The sequence below is a fragment of the Setaria viridis genome, chromosome 4 (assembly GCF_005286985.2).
Source record: "Setaria viridis chromosome 4, Setaria_viridis_v4.0, whole genome shotgun sequence".
Lineage (NCBI taxonomy): Eukaryota > Viridiplantae > Streptophyta > Magnoliopsida > Poales > Poaceae > Setaria > Setaria viridis.
The window spans coordinates 36110279-36133301 of NC_048266.2; the positions used below are offsets into that span (position 1 = coordinate 36110279).

The following is a 23023-nucleotide window of genomic DNA, read 5'->3' on the forward strand; positions in this document are numbered from 1 at the left end:
GCGCCCTATAAAAGTCGTCGCCTGAGCCCTGCACCCTCACCCCTGCACAGCGCCGCCGCTGGTCCTTGGTCGATTCCGCCGCGTCCATCGGACCTTGGAGCAATTCGCGACAACCAGGAGCATCGCTGCGCCAAGCCGAAGCCCTGACGCCAGTCCTCGACGCCCCTTCATCAACGGAGCTTTGCCGCCGCGTGGAGTCGAGCCGGTCGCCATCACCGCCATCCGCCTTCAATTCCGCCTGCCTCCGTCTCTTCCCGCCACCGGTGAGCACACCTCCATGACCCTCTCGACCTCCTTCCAATGCGCCACCCGCCGGAACCCCCAGATCCCCAGACCGCCGGCGATTTGAACGCCCGGAACCACCAGCCGCCATGGCCAAAAGCTCCCCGAAGCTTTTACATCCACACCCCTGAAGAAACATGTAACTTTTCAAAAGAACTTTGTTTCTTGAAAAGATTACAAATCAATCCCTGAATAGATTAGATGCCTGCAACCTAGTCCAAATCAAGCTCTTTTGTAGATCTAACCCTGACATTGGAGCTATTCATGAGCACTGTTTCATGTGTCTTGTGAATTTTGTCTGCTAGCCCTTTTAGTCTACGGTTAATCACGAATAGACCCCCTAGAATCTTTAGATGGCAATAGATCTCGCGTTTTGTATCTGTTTAAGCTCATTCTAGCTGCGTTAGTTTCATCTCAACATAAATTACACGCTAGTCATGATGTTTACCTTAATGTGTGTTTTAAGAATTTATTCTAAAATTAATTTGATTAATGTTTAGTTGAATGCCTTTTCTTAATAAAACTTAATTAGGGTATACATATCAGCTTTCGTAGTTAATATTAATTTGACTAATCCTTTTTAACTGAGTTTTCTAAATAAAGTCTAATTGGAGTTGTACCTCGCTTTCATAATTAAAGGTTAATTTGATTGATGCTTGTTAAACATGTCTTCTTTAATGAAAAGCTATTTAGTGTTATACACTACTTTGCATAATAAATGTTAATTTGATTAATGCTTACTCTCAAATGTTTTTCTAATTAAAAGCTAATTAGGTTTATACATCAATTTTCTTTAAGCAAGTGTTAATATGATTAATATCAATGCGAATGAGTTTCTAACTTTAACTTGTCTAGTTCGATGCGACATATAAAGATATCGATTAGATACTATTGCATATAGTTTATTTTTCCAAAAGTTAAATATTTAAATGGCATAATTTATACATGAATATTTATTTATATAAATAAAAATTGACTAGGTTTTACATCGTATTTCCATATACAAATATAATTTGAACTTAGGGTATTTTCCAAAAGTATCCTTTACATGTGTTTTCTAATTAAAAATAAATTGTTGTCTTTTATTTACGATCAAAGTTTCCTCGATAGATGTATGTTTTCAATGATACCATCATTCTTAGTGCTTCATGTGGCTTCGTGATGTTAGAATCGAGCCCTATCCTTTAGTACTTTTAAAGCTTTTCTTTGATTGATGTATTATTCTTAGTTGTACTTATTTGTTTGCTTTCTATGCTTGTGCCCGATGATTGCTTCGAGTAGAAGGACTGCTGTTCGAAACCTTTGAAGATTAAGAGTTTCAAGAGAGTAAGAGTTGGAGAGCAGTAAGAGTAACTTTTCTTTGGAGAAAGGCAAGTGTCCCTAACTATCCTTCTATCTATACTTATTGTAAATACCATGTATTAATTGGAACATGGAGCGACCACCCAGGAAAACAGTGCAACCACGAGAGCTACATGGCTCTGGTCTTGGCTAATTAATTAGAGACTCTAGTTTGGGGTAATCTTACCCAAAGGGTAAGAGAGGGGACTGATTTGTTGTATAGCCCAGTCCTCTTAGGAAGTGGGCTTTGCTAAGATACTATGCTCATTAGGGAGGTTTATGCGCGCCAGACACCAAAACCGTAGCGGGTTACCAAGTATTAGGGAATCTTTGTACAGGTCTCGTAGCGTCCCTATGCAATCGCACCTCGGTAGTGTGATAAGTGCCTACTTTTGCATAACATGGTTGGGTCCAAAGTTCTTCTGAACTTTTACGCGGTTTGTGGTGAAAGTGTACAACCTCTAGAGAGTGTAAAACTGATATATCAGTCATGCTCATGGTCAAGAGTAGCCTAAACCCTCACATGATTAATAAACTTTAAGATAGACTTAAATCATTATTCTGGTTATTTCTTGTGGCCTTGCTGAGTACCAACCATAAGTGTACTCACCCTTACTACTGCTCAGAATAGGAAGGTATGTGAAGTTTTCTGAAGATGATGCTGAGTTCTAGGGGTACACGACCCCCAGTCAATTGCCTGTGAAGTTTGGAGCATTCGTTTCCAGGATTAAGCTGTATATCTCCGATAGACTCGTAAGTCATTATTTATATTCCTTTACGTGATACTGTTACTGTTATTCACTGATGATGTCACTATATGTATGAAAGTTGATCCTGGCATACATATAGGTAGCACTCGGTTTTATTTTAAAACCGGGTGCGACAATAATGAGCTTTTTCCAAATCTTCGGGATTGGAGCCATTCAATGTGTAGGGTTCACCTTCCATTGAATATAGTGATATATGGAATGAATGTGTTTCTTGAATACAGTGATGTTACACTTGCCTCAGAATGCTGAGGAACGTGGCATGATACATGGGGAACGCCTCATCATCCGAGTAAGGTCCTGTTTAGATCCATCCAACTAAAATTTAGTTTTAGAAACTTTAAAAATCCACTAGCTAAATGATAGTTGAAGAGATATTTGTCTAACCTACCCCTCCCTCCCACTTTAGAAATTTTTCCCGAGGAATGTGGAGGGGCAATCTTATCTTTTATCAGTTTAGCTAGGTTCAACCAGTTAAAAGAATCTTTAGGTAGCTAAACTTTGGCCGGGTCCTATTTGGATCCATAGCAGTTAAATTTACCAGGTGGATCCAAATAGGGCCTAAATGAAGTGGTTGGAAAAAAAAAGAACTGCACTCTAAGAAAGTTGGTTAATGCCGTATGGGAAATTGTGGGACTTTCTATGAAATGACGGGGTGGGTATATATTGACTGCATGCCATGTTCTAACGAGGGTTCACACGAAGAATAAAGAGAAAAAAAAACCCAGTTCGAGGGATTGGAAAAGAAAATGCCATGTTCATGAAAGTATCTAACAAAATAAAAAATTGCAATAAGAACCGAAAGTATTGGACACTGCCACTGTAGAAATCAAATGGTTTTGTGAGCTCTTGATGGATTTAGTGGCTAAAAAAATACTAGTTATCCTAATGGTTGTGGCAATCAAACTATAATTGTCATGGTGGACAGTAATAGAGATAACATGAAGTCATCAAGATATGTGAATAGTTAGTTAATAAAGTGTGTTAGAAAAATAAAAAACCGAGAGTAAGCTTAAGGCAAGTTCAAACATCTAAGAACTTGGCAAATCTGTCACACCTCAATAATTCAATACTGGGTTGTGAGTAGAAAATACAAAGGGCGTCATTGGACAGCTGTAACCGGCTGAGACAGGCTCGTAGGGTGCAGCTTGTTCGTGTTTGATCTCCTGCACAACGGTCTGGGCCTGTCTCTATGGATGCAAAAGGTGCCTCAGAGCTGGCACCGCAGAAACGAAATTTTGATCCGTCTCGATACGAGCGTGCATGCGGCAGACGTCCCAACGCGTTGTTTATTGAGCAGCAGCGGTAAAATTCATGCAACCAAACAGCGTCCCTGCCGCACCTGGCTCAACGCGGCCAACAAACCAATCAAACGCGTGCTGCACGTACCAGACCTGGCTCTTATGTTCAGCCAGGCCCATGGCGTCCGACGAACCAATCACGCCTAAAATTATCAACCTTTAGATGAGTTGTTATCAATTTAGATAGGTAAAATAATTTTCTAAAATTTTAAATCAACAAGCTCATGTGGGATGTTGCATTTGTATGTTTCTTTGCATGGTGTTTATGCTTGGAAAATGAATTTCCAAATTCGAATAAGTTTGAGTAGTGTTTTCTCTATTTCAAACAAATTTCTTTTTTCTCTCTCACTTCCATGTGGACCCAACTTGTCATACGTAACCTCAAGTATTCTTCCACCTTCAGCCACCGCTTAATTCCTTAACTTGAGCACGAGTTGGCCATGGCGGTTCCCCTCTATCCACCTCACTCAAGGACTACCCATCTAGTGGCCCCTCGCCTCCTCTTCCACTCATGCCACTATTAATTTCCACCCGAGCTCCATCATAGCCTCCCATTCTGGCCTCTCCCCTCCCTCTATGCCCCTATAAGAGGGAAGGTTTGAACTACTCTCCATACCGCACCTCTCATCTCCTCACTCGCTCCAGCGCCACAGTGCCACTTCAAGCCATCGCCCCTTCAAACTCTGCATGCGCCGATATACTCGTCTGATCCTCCTTTGCGTTCAAGAAGTCCATTAGTTTGTATGTTCCCTCGTGTGGTGCTCGGTGCAACAAAAAGCTATCAGCACGTGTCTTCCAGGAGCATGAGTTCAACATTGTTGATCAATCCCAATCTTGTGCCAAATGTCCTTGACCATATTCAGCACTCTACTATTTTATTTTATTATATTAGCTTGATCATTAGTTGCATACTAAGTCAAATCCCAATACTATGTTAGGATTTACTATAATTTCTAATATATTCCTTGGAGCCCGAGTCATGTTAACCCTAAAAGTCCTCCTACCTTAGTCTCAGCCCTCATGTCATATTTTCCCCCAAAATTGTAGAGTGTTGCATTCGCCTCTCCTTTGTCTCCCTGCTATATATCCCTTCAGACCCCAAGATGGGAGTTCATTGAATATGTCGGCTTTAACCTAGATACTCCGTTCCATTCTAGTAGGCTGGTGTACCCCTGGTCAGCTACATGTCGAGACGAAGGCTTATTCCGCTGAAGACCATAATATATCTATATATTTTTTCTTTCTTTCAGACCCACAGGTCACGAAGTTTATCGATTATGTCATGGCATTGGCATGATTCATTATTGTAATTATCACATGTATGATTAAACTGATCTTGGCATACATGTGATGTGCATTCGGTATTGTTTCAAAAATCGGGTGTGACAAGATCTTTTCTTGAAAGGTCTATCACATAATGTGATAGATGAGCTGAGGCATAAATAGAGATGGGCTTGAGACTCATGTGAGTTATATTGCCAAAGTGATAACCCATATTATGTGGTTGGAGATCCGACGAAGTAGGATGTCAAAACAAGCTATTGTCGACTGGGAAACGAGAGCGCCTTTGCAAAGTCCCACTCTGTTGGAGATAGAATTCTCTCCTATTATCTGCCAGACAGGTTGGGTTTTGTACCTTTGTGTGTTCCAAGTGGCTTATGCAAGTAGAGATGTTCTATGAGCATCTTTAAGTAACACACATGAATGCTACGAGCCACAATTTATAAGACGTGTAGGAAGCTCATAGAAGGCTAAGAGTATGGCTTATATGCTCCGACCTGAGAGGATGCTATTAGCATCGTGTCGTAGTATCAATTAAGGGCTTGCATGAAGGTTTTTCACACAAAACTAGAGAAGTAGCTTCAGCTCTGGTAAATGTTCAACCAATTAGTTCTCATATAGATTTAATTGGGTTTGCCCATTTATATTTAATTAAATCAATAAAATCTTGGTCTAAAAAATTAAATCAATAAATCTCAAGGCCAATGCCTAATCCTAGGGGTTTATATGTGCATTAATCCTGTATGGAAATTTGAGAAGAATTCAAACGTGGAACATGCGTACACCGACTGTGAAGTATGAAAAGACTATAGGGATGCCACTCGTGTGCGCTCTCCTTGCTGGGCTGTTGTCATGACCCTGCACGATGTGCAGGGGTTGGATCAATCCACGTGGTGCGGCTTCTCTTCGTCAAAGGTTGCACACATGAATCCTTTGCCTCTGCATAAACTGCTCCATTTCCTTTGGCTGTAGCTTCACTCGCTGTGTCTCTGTCTCGACGAGAGAGCAGGCTTCTTGAACCATCGTCTTCACACTATCGTGCAGGACAGAAGGAACATAAGGTTTTGGGGGTCTTAGTTCTACATCAGCTCTGTTTATGTGCAAAGATTGTGTTGCTACGATTCCTTCTCCAGGTGATTTTGTTTGTGCACAAAGAAGGAAGAAGCAACTGCACTGCATCAATCCAATGGACAACTAATGTACAGTTTTGACCAGAATGTATACTGGTCCGGAGAACATCGCTGCTAGTGCCCTCGCCACGGTCCCGCTCAACAATTAACCCCTCTATTTGTTAAGGTTCACATTATTCATTTCAGTATGGTTTATATGCCTTCTCTTGTTAATATGTTTGATTTATTTTATAATGTTTTGGATTAAGTTGACTGAAAATTTGTCTTATTCTAAGATAAAGTAATACATTTGACAATTAAATAACATAAAACACATATATATTTTGAATTTTGGAATGTAACTGACAACGTTTAAAAATGCATTCATGAAGAAAATTGGATCAAGCAAAAGGACTTACAACGTAAAATACTGCAGTACCAGCCTAAGACTTTGTGGCCCGACGACAGTGTCACTGTCGCAAATTATATGTTAATTAAAAAAGGCAACACCATCTTGTCTTTGTCTAGATGATGAGTCGTGACAAACGCAGATCTTGCTTGATCTGTGATTGTAAGCCGGCCGTTTTCTTCCTGATACGATCTGCAGCCCTGCAGGTGCTACGCACTGCAGCTTCTATTCATCTTGTTTGGCATCTTGTTTCCCATCTGAGATTCGGTGCACCCAGTCATGTGACTCGCGCGTTTGTTTATTTTTTTCTTGTCGGTGTGTGACAACAGTTTTGGATTTGGTTGTCTCTCTTTTGGTTGGTTCCAAAATCCTTTTTATTGCATTTATTTATTCTTTTTAATTAAAAATTTTGGCCAGTAGGGAAAAACCGCGTCCCATGATATTTTACTTTAAGAGCTCAACCGAAACCCTACCCTCGTACATGGACTCGTCCACCATAAGTCGGTTCACCCATGCCAATCAGAAAATCCATCGAGTGACCTTCTTTCCCTAACTTAAAATTCACTTCCATGGGATTTAAACCTAGGATTAGGAGACTAGGACATGGGGAAGTACTAATTAAGATTACAGCAACCACTAGACTGCATGCCCTTTCGGTTGGTTTAGAATTGAAGTCTCTCAAAATAAGGAAAATTGTAAATGCATTTACATGGTATGTCAAAACAATTTTGGATTGACGTTGATCACAGAACAAAATACTTGTCCTGAAAGACAGTCAAAGTGAATTTTGAACTAGCGTACGGCATTATTAAGAAAACAACTTGTACTGAAAGCAACTGTCGAAGTGGGTAAGGTGGGGGTGTTTTGATCCTGAAGCTAAAGTTTAGTTCGTGTCACATCGAATATTCGGGTATTAATTAGAAGGATTAAGCATGAACTAATTATAAAACTAATTGCAGAACCCCTAGGCTAAATCGCGAGATAAATCTATTAAGCCTAATTAATCCATCATTAGCGAATGTTTATTGTAGCACCATATTGTCAAATCATGAACTAATTAGACTTAATAGATTCGTCTCGCGATTTAGCCTAGGGGTTGTGAAATTGGTTCTGTAATTAACCTATGCTTAATACTCCTAATTAGTATCAAACATTTGATGTGATAGGGACTAAAATTTATCCCGAGGATCCAAAACACCCCTAAGGTCACATACGCATAATGATGTCCCCGGTACAAGTCTTTGTTGAGTCACATACGCATAATGATGTCCTGATTGCTGCAGCTAAATAGCGCAGCTGCTCGGCTACCCAGCCAGCTGCATCCAAATTTTGTGTCGTAAAAAAATTTGTACCTGCTACAGCCGCTGTAGCAGCTGCTGGCTTGCTGCTGCAGCCGCAGCGCCGCTGCAGCTACCTGTTTCGGTCAGGCGTGAATAGCATGATGTGGTCATACTGGCACACTGTCAAACACATGGATAGACACGTGGGAAAGCTGCAGCAGGCAGCAGTTTGGGCCAAGAAATAATTAAGGGCATCAAATTGTACAAGCATTTATTAAGTGATAGCTCGATCCACATAACACTTTGGAGTATAGATGAAGCATGGATTTTGCAAAAAAAAAAAATCCATTTGTTGATTGGAGATGTAAACAGTGATTCTGGTACTACTTGCTTCCAACAGTTGATCTGATAGTACTGATGCATTTTCAAACGGAAGGTCCTACCAGGCTGCAGGCCTGAAAAATCATTATTCTTCCAGCTACCGAGCTTGTAATTTGCACTGATTACATATGGCAATCATGCCACTATATATGCGAGGTATAGTGTTTTGCAGCTACCTTTATTTGTTCCTGGTTGCTATAGTACCAAGATCAGGAGAACAGTCTTGTAAATTGCATTTCTGTCTGTGTTATGCAATGTGTAGGGATTTGGGAAACACCTCCTAAACTTTAGGACATGTCACATCGGTTGTTTGGATACTAATTAGAAGTATTAAATATAGTCTAATTATAAAACTAATTGCACAGATGGACTAATTCGCGAGACGAATCTATTAAGTCTAATTAGTTCATGATTTGATAATGTTGTGCTACAGTAACCGGTTACTAATGATGGATTAATTAGGCTTAATAGATTCGTCTCGCGAATTAGTATAGGGGTTCTGCAGTTAGTTTTATAATTAGCTCATTTTTAGTCCTCCTAATTAGCGTCTAAACATCCGATGTGACACTCCTAAAGTTTAACAGCTCGTATCCAAACAACTCCTAAGAACCGCTCATTTCACCGGAGACATACAGCCTATGGCATTGGATGCTCATCACCAGAGGGAACAAGGTCGGCACGTCCTACCAGAAGAAAGATTGGGTCAAAATTAAAGGGACCAATAACACAGCCACACGGTGTTCGTTGCTGCATCAACAGAGGTCTCATCCATCAATATCCCCGTCCTCTCAGTACATGGGAGTCTCCAGCAGTGTCACGTTGCTACAATTTGCAGTGTGTGATATGTCCCCCAGCCAAGTCAGAGTCAGTTGGGAAGACACGTGTTTCTGTATCTACCAGAGTTCTCGTCTAAAAGCATTTTTCAGTAATTTCCTTGCAATCATGCAACTACAGTAAACTTTGTCCTGGTAACCTGTTCCAATTTGCAGTGTACTATCGATCTTTGACTGTGTGTTGATAGATAAAACAGGAAGAAAACTGTGGGTGACGTGGAAAACGAGGAACGACATGACATGGTGTTTAACGCAAGCTGCTGAGTAGTAATATAGTCTACGGATGCTACTTCCGTTCCAAATTATAGTACCTTTTTTTAATCTTTTAGATTCATATATTTTACCATGTATCTAGATATTGTATAGCATAACTTATAAATTTAAAAAATTAAAATAATTTATAATTTAAGACGAACGGAGTAATGTTTAATTTCTTAACCAATGAAAGCTTCCGCAGAAGGCAGGGATGGACTGAAGATATACATGAGACCATCAAAAGGATCGCGGCTGGACTAGCGGCTCTTTCGGGATGTTTGAAGTGGAACCTTTTTTCTGTTTGTGTCACAAGCTTCTAGTTTCAGCGCCCATTTGTTTTCGGATTTTTCGTTTAATGTTGCACGCATCCAAAACTCTTATTCCTCGGTGTCGATCAACGGTGAGGACCGAGGTTGGCAACAACATTTCGTTTTCATTTTAGAAAAAAAGAGGTTGGCAACAATACAAAGGCATTCGTGTGCTTGTTGTTTTGTGTTGGGAGTGTATTACATAAAGTTGCAAATTAATTAGCTTGTGCTCTCACTAACACTAATGTCTAATGGACTTTGGATGAGCGATCTTAAGGGAGGTCGATTGAGGACCTGAGCCAACAGGTAGTCGAACATCAGTTATAGTATTCGTTTGGAACGCAAACACAATGCATGTGCCGCGCCACTGATAACATGTGGGCCAGATGATACGGGCATGTTCTCGTGATCCAGCAAAAATCTTGCAGACCACGAAAAGGATTTTTTTAGCCATGCATAGCACATTTTTCATTAATAAAGAAAAGAATTACAACGATGCAACTTAGGAAAGATCCAAAAGCACAGAGTTACAAGAACCACCGCTAGTGATAGAAAACACAGATGCAACAATAGAAAAGAAAACTACAGCACCACCACCACACCAAATGTGACCTAAGACGACTAATACCTGCAGGAGAGAAAGACACCAAGAGCACACGCACATCACCGACTAACTAACAATCTGAAGCCAACGGAGGTATAGTGAGAAGGTCGTGCAAGACGATGCCTCTAGGGAGGAAGCGACACCAACGCCGCCATCGTCTATCTGTCCTTGAGGGAGGAGACCAAGTCTTCACCTGGCACAAACTATTGGATTTGGTGGCCACAACAACGCCCCCAGCGAGGTGAGCTACGTCAAAGGACGCAACCGTTGTTGGCCCCGGCGAGTGTCCGACCAGGCTTTCGCCAAAGGCCCCCAAAACCAACTCCGCACAAAGACCGCCGAGGCCTAGAAGATAGCCAATGTGATGGGATGGCAGCGAGTAACCCACAGTGATGACGATGAGGAACATCCGCAGGCACCACCATCACGACAACCGAAAAATGACCATGCAGCGACTAAGGAGTAATCAAGCGACCGAAGGGGGAGCAGGCGGGCCTGCGACCTTGAGGAGATCAAAGCGCGACCTAGGTGTGATGGGTGTGCAGTGGGGGTGAGGGGAGGATGAGGAGCGCGACCATAGGAGGAGGAGAGGTGGGAGGAGCGGTCACCGGCTCGGCGGCGGAGGCACCAGCCACCCATTAGGGTTCGCGGCAAGCATCTGATGGCGTGGGCTGGGGGGGCCGAGTTGCCCTCAAGTGAGAGACCAGCGAGGGCGGCCCTCAAGGAGACCCTCGACAAGGACAACGATCATGGGAGCGATCGGAGAACGCAGAAGAGAGGCGGCCATCGGAGGTCGAGACGACGGTCCAGGGAAGGCTTGCTGCTCCAGAAGGCCACGTCCCTGAGCCCCAAGTGCCCCCCTCGACGATGGTCATCCAGGTACCAGAGATGGCGGGCTGGAGCAACGCGACCCGCGCCGACGCTCGCCGGGAGCACGAAAGGTAGGACCTTGTAGCGGTGTAGTGGCGTGCCGCCGGCAGCCAAGCCCCGCCGCGGGGCGCCGCGCCACTAGACGCTGTCCCCCACCATGGCCCCCGATACACGAGCAGCGATGCTTCCCAGGCCGTGCCCCTGGTACACGAGCGGTGACGCCTGGAGCTTCACGTCCGGGGAGAGGACGAACAGGAGCGCTAGGAGCGTGGGAGCTAGCTTCACGTCCGGGGAGAGGACGAACAGGAGCGCTAGGAGCGCGCCTCCCACCCATGGATGGGTCGGAGAGGGCGGCAAGGACGCACGCCCCAGCCGTCAGCGGCGTGCCCGCGTTCACGCCCCAGGCCACCTACCCCCACCCCGCCGGCGAGATGAAGGGGCCCGCACCGCCGCCGCATCCGGGCTAGGCCGGCCACGAGTGTCGGCACACGCCGCTTCCCAGGCCGTGTGCCGTCACCCCGAACAGCAGCGGCCACCGGCACCGATCGAGCAGATCCGCGCATCCCTGGCGTAGAATAAGGGTGTGTTTGGATCCTCAGGCTAAAGTTTAGTCCTTGTCACATCGAATGTTCTGATGCTAATTAGAAGGACTAAACATGAGTAATTATAAAACTAATTACAGAAGTCCTGTACTAATTCGCGAGACGAATCTATTAAGCCTAATTAATGCATCATTTGCAAATAGTTATTGTAGGATCACAATGTCAAATCATGGACTAATTAGGCTTAATAGATTCGGCTCGCGAATTAGCCTGCAATTAGTTTTGTAATTAGCTTATATTTAATACTCTTAGTATCAAACATCTAATGTGACAGGGGCTAAATTTAACCCTTAGTATAGTATCCAAACAGGGCTAAGTATGCCTGGACCTCCCATAGTTCCGTTGAATACAATAGCTACAAAATGGTCGCTCTCCTACAAGAATAAGATGAAACGAAGCATGTGACAAATACACGGCAACAACGCCGAAGGCGCTGTTCTTGAGGACTAGCATGTGAACCTTTCCTTTTGGACGATCCTTGTCTGCATTAGTCGTTCTACTCCCAAACGGAACCACCAACGGTTGGTTGGTGTATCATGACCATTTTTCACTTTCTCTGCCTGGCTGACAAGTAAAAGGACTTGCCAAGTAACTCTTGTTCTACTGCATTTGTTTCCAGTTAAAAAAAAAACAGAACACGATAAGCACAAGGTACCAAAAGGCATCACTGTTTAAACCATTGATTACTCGTAAGATAACTTGCTGTGAAAGTAGTTTGGAAGGGGACAAGTTCTGATAAGGACGGTCTGAGACTGGAGGTTCCAGTTCGACATCAAACTGAATTTTGTTTTCCCAGACCAGATTCGATCGACACAAATTGGAGCCATTCATGCATACCTTCGAGAAATACTAGCAAAGCCGCAAAGGTAGAACAGTTTGACTGTTTGAGTTAAAAAGAACCCAAAAAAGAAAAGCAAAGGTAGATTAGTTTGGTGGGTATCAAGGAGGAGTGACACCAAACTATTCATAGATCACAACTTTGTAATGCAATCCTGTCTTACCATATCCACAATTAGTCATACGTGGTAGGGCATTGGTTGTGGTAGGTGTTCAATACTAAACTACTAATAACATAAATTAGTCATACGTAGTGGGGTCACAACGTGGAATCCAATCCTGTTATGCATGTGTTCACCCTGCAAGTCAAACCTGCAGAGCTACAAAACAGTCGCGTGGATCCAGCCGTGATGCTTGCAATGTCCTTGGTTCAGTTGACGTGGGGTGCCTTGACGTGGTGTTCCAACAACTGATGCCCATCTGAACCTGTGAAGGTGAAGTGCCCAAGAAATGAAGAGTAAATGGAACACCTGTGACGTACAACGCGTGTAGGAGGTGCTGATAATGTTGTTGGCACAGTACTTGTGTTTATCCATCTCGTAGACTTTGCATCCAAAAACCATACTTTCAGTGGCATATCCGCATGTGACTATCTGAATGCCATAGACCAATCTCATGCTTGCAAATTTCATCCCTTCGGAAGCATGCTTTGGATATTCTAACAGCATAGTTTTGCTCCTGGAAGGCACTTTCCCTCGGCTAGATAGAATGGATATCCATTTATTGAGAATAGAAATAATCCTCCCTCCTAAAGTACCCAGCATCCCACGCATCTAACAACACTCGTGCCAGTTCTAAGTTGAACAGGGGGTGAAAATGAAGTGGTAATTTCGTGTGCATCGTTTCAAAAAGCCAAAAACAAAAAGGAGTTGCTATTCCGAATTCCATTTTCCAATACCAAACAATCATCCCACAGTGGGTGACAGACATTATCCCATCCAAACAGCACAAGTTCATTTGTCGTGCTCACTTGAGTCCGAAACAATCATCCGACATCCGACATTGCTCAGTGCAGGCCACTTGATTCAACAGCCATGCCACGCATAAGATGCTATACAACCCAACGAGCAATACCAGAAGAATTAGTACACCAATAATTGCAGTCTTAACCACTGAATACCTATAGATAGATCTCTGGACGAGGGAATGTAGAAGCCTCTCTTGATGAGAATTTATCAATTGGCTGAAGTTACGGAAATGACTCCTGTGGCTACATAACAAAATTCGTGATCTGATGGATATTTTCCTACACACTTCGTGTCGTGATGATACACACTTTTAGCACTTTTGCTGAATGAATACAATGACATAACGATCAGTCCTAAATCCTATCATGCTAATCCAATCAATTAATGACCATACATCTTATGTTACACGAAACCCTCATTTGGGGTCGACAGCCACTCACTGCCAATCCTTCAGACACACTGCACTCTCAAAAACGGCAAACACATTGCCCTTGCAGACGCCATGATGGGGGAGGATATATCTTGCCATGGGAGCAAGATCAGAGTTGAGTTTCTCTCGCCTCCACCCTTGTATATCTGCTACAAACTCTTCGGAGCAGGTGAAAATACTTTACAGAGCTTGTAAACTTAAGCCATACAAAAAAACAGCTTGCGGTGTGCCAAATATGTCATGAGTCATGTGAGCCTTGGACTATCAAATTTATGCGCTTGCCGCTATCGATGCGGAGGACATCATTTTTCAAGCCCAACTGAAAAGGAAGAACCGATGAATTGATTGGCAAACAATTTCCATAGTAAAACAATTGGTAGATGAACTCAATTGATATGAACGTGTACCTCCACCTGATTGCTATCAACAGAAAACCATCTCAAAAGTACCCCAAGGTGGACCACCGCTGGGATCATTTTGAATAGCAGAGGTGTCGTCACCTGCAGAGTCAGTAACCCATTTATGTTTCATGAAACATCATATGTTTAGGATGAATCAAATGACAAAAGGGCGAGCATGATGGGTAACATTGTCAAGAACTTCTTTTGGCAATGCCACTTAGAATGGTGCTACTCACAAACTATCATCTATAAATGTGAAATTATCTCAAAAAACCCCTTAGTTTCTTCTTAGTTTTCTTTTATGGCCTTATTAGTATGCCTTGAACCAGATTGGCATGCTTGCAACCATCCATCTGGGTTCACTAGTTGGGTTTCTAGAAGTATTGGATCCTGAAGTTAACAGAAGTACATAACGGGCCCAATGGGCACATGGGTCCTTTCAAAAAGTAAAAATGGGCAAAATTTTAAAAAGGAAATCAAGTGTGGCATTTCTCAGATCATTCCACTGTCGTGAGTGGCATTATATGAAATTGACTCTTCAGAATAAAATAAAAAAGAAACTATTCTCTTGAATGAAATTTTCCAAAAAAAAATGTGCTACCTTCATTTGTGCTGAAAGTTTGAATGTTAATGTTCATCGAGATACAATGTATAGCTTAAAATGTATAGCTTAAAAGAAATGAAGAGACAAGACAAATACCAAGCTAAGCGCAGTGGTTCCAAGAAGAAGCAGGTATAGCTTGCCCTGGGGAAAACCAATTCAGCAACCAGATGTCATTAACACCACTTAAAATTGAATAACTGAAAAACAGTAGCGCTAGGGCATTGGGGCAACCAAACAGGGACTAGTACCAACAGACTAAACTGGGAAGCATAATAAGTAGTTAACATCAAAACATTTGCAAGCCTTGTTAGGCATGCTGTAGTTAAGCTTAGTCATCGCAAGCTAATTCATGGTAACATAAGTGCTTACAAGAGTAAGGTACCCCTGGCTTTATGTTCTCAGCACAAAACATGTAGGCTATGAGGAGAGATATGAGAGTTGTGATTAGCCAGAACTGAGGGTTTTGCCGGACTACAAATGGGTAGCCATGGTGCTTGCCTGTGGGGTACAATACAAAAATGGAACATAATATCAAGAAATAACCTCAATCAGATGGATGCTTGAAGCACGGCTAAGGAGAACAAAAGCGAACTCTCCTATTTGCGCAAGAGACATGCCAACCTATAAAAAAAAGAGTTAATTGACTGTATGAGCACTGGCAGGTGTGAGTACATTCAGATAGAGATGAAAGACTTACAAGAAGAGATGTTTTGTTGCTATAGCCAAACCCTTTTACGACAATAGCAACAATAAATGTCTTTACTGTGATCACCAAAATTACAGCTGCAAGGAGTATATCCACATGGTTCCACAGGAAATGAACATTAATTAGCATCCCAATGCTGGCAAGGAATAGAGCAGCGAAAAAGTTGCGGATAGGTTCGATCTGCAGAAAGAACAAACCTGAAATAAGAGAACATATATGAATTACTAACTAAAGAGTCTAGCTATGAATTTGGCAGCAGTATAAGAAAGATCAAACTAAACAGTAGTTCCTCTTAAAGTTTGAAAAAAGAACTGGGATAAGCAAACCAAAAGGAATACACAAGGTATAGGTAATAAATTACTTGCTCAAGAGTATGTTGTGCAAGATCCGTCGTTGATATCATTACTCCAGCTGCGAATGAACCCAACTCAAGACTCAGGCCCAACTTATCACTACACTGCATAATAGAAGGTTGGTTGTGTGTGAACAACAAATGATTTGAGAATTACATACTCTTAAAACTAAACAGTTTCTGACTACCAAGTAAAGAAATGACAAAGATGTATCATGTATGTGAGTAAACCAACAAGGCAACTAAAAAGAAGAAATGGCCCGTGAACAGAAAAAGCTAACTAGCAAAAAAAAACAGTGCATAAAACAGAAAAGGTACTGGATCAACAGTTGGATATGAAAAGCTAAATCAAAATACACAAAAGTGAAGTTAGCATTTGCAGCACACCTTTACTGACCCATTTAAAATATGACTTTTATGCAGGTTTTGTCACATGTAAGTGTGTACTCACAATGTATAAGATCAGATCTTTTTTCTATGTACTGCTCAGGTTCACACTACATAACAGTTCATGAGTAGTAGAAACTCACCCAAGCAAATAACAAGCAGAATGCAACTGCTGCCAGCTGGTATAGTTCATTTGTCTGTGTGAAATGCAGAGTAAACAGATCATTACAATTACAGCAGAGAATGTTCTTGAAGAAATAATTTCAATATAATTGCTCAATGGATAAAACATTGTACTGCTTTGGCCCTTATACCTGAGATGAAAGACTTATCATCAGTTTAAGAAACCAAGGAACACCAGTACGGGAGAGGATAGAGAGAATGGCCAGGAACGTTATCAACACCACCAGCCTGAGAAGAAGTTTATCATAAAAATCAATTCAATGGCTAACTATATCCTAGAATACTTTAGAGGCTCATAGACAAAATATACAATGGGCAATAAAGGTTCAATTTTAAGCAGCCCGTCGGTTCAATACAGTAATCAAAAGAGAAAAATGAGATCCTTACAAGATGCAAAAACAGATAATAAATTATTAAGGTGAGCGCTGTTGTCTCAAGTGGACAAGCCGAGAAACATTCAGTTCATTGTAAAAGAAAATTATAATATAAAGGGCAAAAAGGAACTGAAATGCTGTAACTTACGACTTTGTCATTGACGCAACTCCATGAAGAAGGCCAGATGTACCACTCAAAATTGGAAGAAGTGCAAACAGAAGACCAACAGCACAATCCTGAGGGGAAGGAAGGAATCTTGTCACAAAACTGAGATATTAGATTTTATTTTTTAAGAAAAAAACAATGAAGAGTCTTGAATCAACTTAAGTAACTTTATTCTTAACAAGGCCATACACTAGCATGTTTACAAACACATCTTGGAAACATAGAGGATGAAGAAAGCATGCCTGCAATATAAGCGTCCCGACTGTGACTTGACCATGAAGAGCATTGATACTGTTTCTTTCCATCAGAAATTTTAGAACCTTCATATGCAAAATTACCATTATTTAACAAACAGATAACCAAGTGGCCCATAGGTAGCACCGAGAATGACAATGACAACAAATGACATGTACAACAAGAGTTTACTGCAATTGCAAGTGATACAATCATATACTAAATGTAAAAATCAAGATGTTTGACAAGATACTTACAACAGCTGTCGAAGACATAGAAAGAAGAACACCGACGAAAACACCTTCTTTTGTTTTGCCTCCACAAAGCTGCATTACACACCACATAAAGATCTGTCAGCCATGCCCTTCCGAATGAAGAATGGAACAAAAACAAGGCAACATAATCCTACAAAGATAACTGCCTATCAATGTAAAATGCATCAAATTTGTTACACAAGAACACTGGGAAGCACATCCTAGAAAGCTTTTGATTTGGCTACCCCTCCACTGCATATTTTGATCTAGTCACTTTTACTGGCAGTATGTTAAGATGAGTTCAGGACGCACCAAATATTGCGATTCTGATCAAATTTTATGAAGCAATTAAACTATTTGATGCTTGGACATACGGTACACAGGATAATACATCCCAATGTTCCCTTCAAAGACAGTGCAATAACTAGCTTCACACAATGTAAGAAACAAAGAGATCCAAAGTATAAATCATAATGTAGACAACAGAGAAACGTACTGTAGCCAAAATGCCACAAAGAAACATGAACAGCATAATTTGGAGCAATCCTCCGAGGACAGCGACAGCACGGACAACTCGGAGCTGAGGCAATGTAAAAACACCAGATATGTTAACTTCTGATCACAAATGGTGTTACCAACTTAATGTATCAAGAAACATTGAAGGTAGAATACTTTTGCAGTAGAAAACTCAAGTCCCAAAGCAAATAGAAGAAATATCACACCAAACTGGGCTACTGTTTCAACCTGGAAAAGAAATAGTGGAATATAAGAAACGTCATACTTGAGAACATAAAAAACTTGTGTACATCTTGTCACAGTCATTGTATTACTGGTTAGGCAGCACAGAAAAGCAGCAATCAGGAGGTCTGGGAGGGTGGGAATTCATATGCAAGATATTTAAGGAGTTTGATTTTAGATGTATGAAATGGTAAAGGTGGCAAAAATTATTCAAGTAGAAAATTGACTGTCATGCTAAAGAAATATACATATATAAGAACTGACACATACATAAAAATAAATTTGTTTTAACTTTCTCGTAGAAGTATGTTTTTATAAACATGATGGGAGGAGAAATTAAACAGCATACGTATGTTTCAGCACCAGTCGACTGGCTAGCTCTCTGGTACACAAGTTTCACTTTATTGTTCAGCCACTAGCTCTCTGGTACACAAGTTTCACTTTATTGTTCAGCCTTAACCAGAAAGAAGTTTCAGGATACCTTTTTTTCTCAAACACACAGGGGAGCTGTGTATCATAGAATAAAAGAACAAAGGGCAGGACAAACTGGCAAAGAAGATCCCTACCCTAGACACACCCCCACACACGTACACTCTCTCTCTACACTAGAGACTAGCACAGACTCACTCCAAAATAGAAAAAGGCGACCAACATAATGCCAAGGACAAGGCTTGTTGTCCATAAAAAGCACCCACAGGAGCAGCTCACGCAGCGATACTGCTCCAGCAGTTTCAGGATACTATACCAACCTACTGACAGAACAGATCCATAACTTCAACCTTTAGTTCCAAAGCTACGTTACAAGTGCAACTAATGATCACTGAAGGCCAAAATAACAAAATGGTCACCCACAATCATATAGAGTACAATACTATAAGTGCAGACATAAATCAATGGCACAGGTCCCCTATTTTATATGTTAAAACTAATTATATAGATCCGAACCAAACGGGGCCTTGCTACAGAGTCAATGGGTGACCTGAGCACAAAGGCATGCATATCTATTTCAAATGTGGGACTGTGGAAGCCATAGATATTTAGTGTTAAAAAAAAAGCAACCCACAAAGGTGAAAGCACCTTACTTGCACCATTTCGTTGACAAAGCTAAAGCCTCCAGGCCCAATTATAGATCCTGCAAGTAGATAACCTGTAATCACCTGCAATATATTTTGAATTGTAGGTTTACATAGCTTAACCTTAAAATAGGCATCATTTCACAAGAGAAGTGTTTCCAGTAGTTAATAATGTAGAAATTAGAAGGAAATAAAAGTACAGGGTACTCACAGGTTGCCCAAGGCAAGCAAAGGCGATCCCACCACAAGTAGCAGACACGATAACAACAACAAGATCTGATATCAACCTACAATAATATTATAATCTACATTCAACAATCAAGTTTACATGAAGAAAAGATATTTTCATTCACCGTCTCAAATGACTGAATACTGAGTAGCATACCTAAGGTCCAACTGCAGCACAGGGTATTTTGACTTTGGATTTGATATGATAAAAACATTATCCTGGAGTGAAGATTGAAGCAACACAGAACTGTTAGGAAACAAAAGATAACATCGTGTCCTCAACTCTATGCCTACATGTATCATGCATATGCAGTAAACTGGCAGAAAATTCCACACGGTTTAAGTAGTTGCACCTTCCGATCAATCAATGTTGGAACATCCTCTTGCTCAGATCGATCCAAGAAAACCTCCTTAAATTGAAATGCCCTTGACGGAAAGGAATCACAAGCTTTAAGCTTTATTACAGATTCTTAATCTAAGATTAATTTCATCTAACAAAAACTTTGAAGTGTGGATCTGTGGCCTACTTGTTATCTTTGGTCTCGTTCTTCTTTGTTACTCTTCTGGCCACAGTTTCAAGAACTCCCTGGCATGAGTACAAGGAAGAAGATGAGCAGTTTGTATTACACATTTGTGATATGCAAGCACAAACGATTTTCTAAATACTTGAAAAAAACATGAATAATGCACTACAGCAATGTAAATTTAGTGCGTATGTATGTGCTTCAAGTTCTACAATATCCAAATAGTAACCATATGTCATTATGTGACATTTTTCTTGAGGCTAATGTGCATCATGCAGATTATATGGCATGCTTCAAATCGAAAAATAGAGTATATTGCCCATTGAGAATCGAGAAAGTAACAAATGTGCTAAATGGGATTGGGAAGTATTGACATGCAACCATCTTTATCTATTGGAGGTATCAAACATCTAACAGAATTCCAGTGGGGACACAGAACTAGAGAATGTATCCAAAACTAGATTTTCCTATAGCAGCTTAGGTGTATTACAAACAAGTTTTAACTGCCTTAAACAGTAGCTTTTCTGTACCATAAACATGTAGTCATATACTAATTATTACAAAGTATAGTACAATAAATACCAACCAAAATATTGTTGCTGCTCATCAGCACTAGGGAATGTCAATTCAAGCACATAAAGTCAAAAGGCCACATATTAGGTCAAAGGCCTCAAAAGCAACATAATGATGCCATATGGATGGATCATTGAATGCTTGGATATTACAATGCACTAATGACGGTCAAGGCATCATGACAAAAGATTGAAAGTGTAGGAGTCAACCATCGCTCAGTTCAAAAGCCAACTGCATACAATCTAGACATGCAAGCTATCAAGAATCTTCTGGAAAAAAAAAAGGCAGCATCTAACTAGTTCCATTCGCAAATTCAACCAGGCAAGTGATGAGTAATCCCCCCCCAAACCAAGTTCCGCCAGACCCCAATGTTCAATAAGTATTGAATCACAGAATTTATTGAGAGTTATCCTGCAAACAAAACGGCAGCACAGAACCAAAATGGCGCAATGAGCTGACCTGCTTCTCAGCGACCGTGTTGTTGAAGCTTCCGGGGTCCGTCTCTGCAAAACCAGAGCACAGATTAGCACAAGCAAGTCCAAACCCAACCCTGGACCTCCATTCCCAACGCCCCCAATCCCCAGAGCGGTCCAACCACCGAGGCCGAGATCTGAACAGGACGGCCACCGACACACGCGCCACCGCGTCGCCCCACCCACCCCGCCCTTAGAACCAGATCCCGCGAGGGGTGACCAGATCCACGCACCTCCGCCGCCCTGCTCGCCCTCGGACTCGGGGAACTCCTTCTCCAGCGCGCGGTCGATCATGTCGGCGAGGCTGCCCTCCTTGTTGTCCGTCGCATTGCCCTGCGCCACCACCTCGCCGCCGGCCTCCGCCACGGCCACCCGATCCCCGCGCGCCTCCGCCTCGGCTTCGGCCTCCTGCTTGCCCGCGCGTCCCTCGTGGCCAGCACCGCCGCCGCCGCCAGCGGCGGCCTCGGCGGCAGCGGCGGGGGAGAATGCGACGGCCGCGGCGAGGAGCAGGGCGCAGAGGACGAGGAGCGGGAGGGGGAGGGAGGAGCCCGGGCGGCTGCTGCGGCGACGCGGCAGCATCGCCGGCGAAGAAGAGGGGGCGGGTGGGGTTTGGGCGTTTGGCTGGGGAACGGGGCGGCGCGGCGGGGTCGGTGTGGGCTGGCTGGCCGGCCGGCTCCGCTGGGGTTTAGATTTTCTGGGAAGGGAAGCGGCGCGTGGCGGTGACGGTGTGCGCAGCTCGTGCCGGTGAAGGGACGCACGCGCTCGCGCTCCCGCTCGCGCACGCGCACGCACACGCAGGCGCAGGGGGGGAGAGAGAGAGAGAGAGAAGGGGCGGAGGAAGACGCTTGCTTTGTTGGTGACTTCGCCTCCAAGTGAGCAAGCAGAGGCCAGGAGGGGGAGCCAAGCCGCGGCTTGTGTGTGTGACCCTGTGCTGGTGCAGCGGGGAAGATTGGCCAATTTGTAGGGGCTTATTTTGTTATGGAGTTAGTTAGGTGCTCACTTCAGTCTTCAGCAATTTGCAGGCCTTTTTTTTTAGGAACGGGCAGCTGCTATATTAAATAGAGGAAAGCATAGACGGATACAAACAAGTTAATGATTACAACGCCTCACAGAGGGACGGAAAAGCGCTCATGGTTACGAATAAAAACTTGTCGAAGTGCACCGGCAGTTGTCCTAACTACGCCGCAGGAGAGCCGACAGGTGTTTTGCCCCTGCTGCGATCCACATGGAGGCTTCGTTCTTGATGGTATGTGTGATTTGTTGTGATGTATATTCTTGGCGATAGAAAATCCTTGCATTGCATTCCTTCTAGATAACCCAGCATACAAGGGTGAGAAGGGATCTGAGTCCGCGTTGATCTTCACTCGCGGAATCTGCTAGGTTTGTCCACCATTGGTGGATAGAAACCTGCATCGGCCAGTAAATAGAGGAAAGCCTAGACGGGCACAAACAAGTTAATAATTACAACACCTCACAGAGGGGTGGAAAAGTGCTCATGCTTACGAATAAAAACTCGTCGAAGTGTACCGGCAGCTGTCCTAACTACGCCGCAAGAAAGCTGCCAGGTGTGTTGCCCCTACTACGATCCACATGAAAGCTTTGTTCTTGATGGTCTGTGTGATTTGCTGTGATGTAGATTCTTGGCGATCGAAAATTCTTGCATTGGGTTCCTTCTAGATAACCCAGCATACGAGGATGATAAGGGATCTTGAGTCCGCGTCGGTCTTCACTCGCGGAATCTGCTAGGTCTGTCCACCATTGGTGGATAGAAACCTGCATCGGCCAGTTTGCGAGCCGAAGGTCGTCATTGGTCACCCATGTCGCTATCTCGTTCCATATTCGCCTGGTAAGGCGGCACTCCGCGAACAGGTGGCATCCTAATTTCTATTCTCGTC

The 23023-nt window shown here is 42.7% G+C and overlaps 1 protein-coding gene across 2 annotated transcripts; it reads right to left on the reverse strand.

The window, feature by feature from the left end:
• Window positions 1-13607: 13607 nt before the first annotated feature.
• On the reverse strand, window positions 13608-22063 carry LOC117852634 (K(+) efflux antiporter 4). 2 transcript variants are annotated; one of them, XM_034734816.2, is made up of 20 exons: window positions 21362-22063; window positions 21115-21158; window positions 20086-20144; window positions 19912-19984; window positions 19716-19777; window positions 19542-19617; window positions 19340-19414; window positions 18192-18263; window positions 18016-18099; window positions 17523-17591; window positions 17274-17351; window positions 17014-17102; window positions 16623-16719; window positions 16452-16505; window positions 15931-16026; window positions 15561-15749; window positions 15407-15484; window positions 14960-15004; window positions 14272-14358; window positions 13608-14177 (listed from the first exon to the last, which is right to left on the reverse strand). In XM_034734816.2, exons 1-20 carry the CDS (start codon window positions 21705-21707, stop codon window positions 14097-14099), a joined length of 1854 nt encoding a protein of 617 aa, XP_034590707.1. In that variant the 5' UTR covers window positions 21708-22063; the 3' UTR covers window positions 13608-14096. The 2 variants fall into 2 exon arrangements, with proteins under 2 accessions (XP_034590707.1, XP_034590706.1); XM_034734815.2 differs by having other exon boundaries at window positions 14266-14358; window positions 21362-22062.
• Between the last annotated feature and the right edge of the window lie 960 nt (window positions 22064-23023).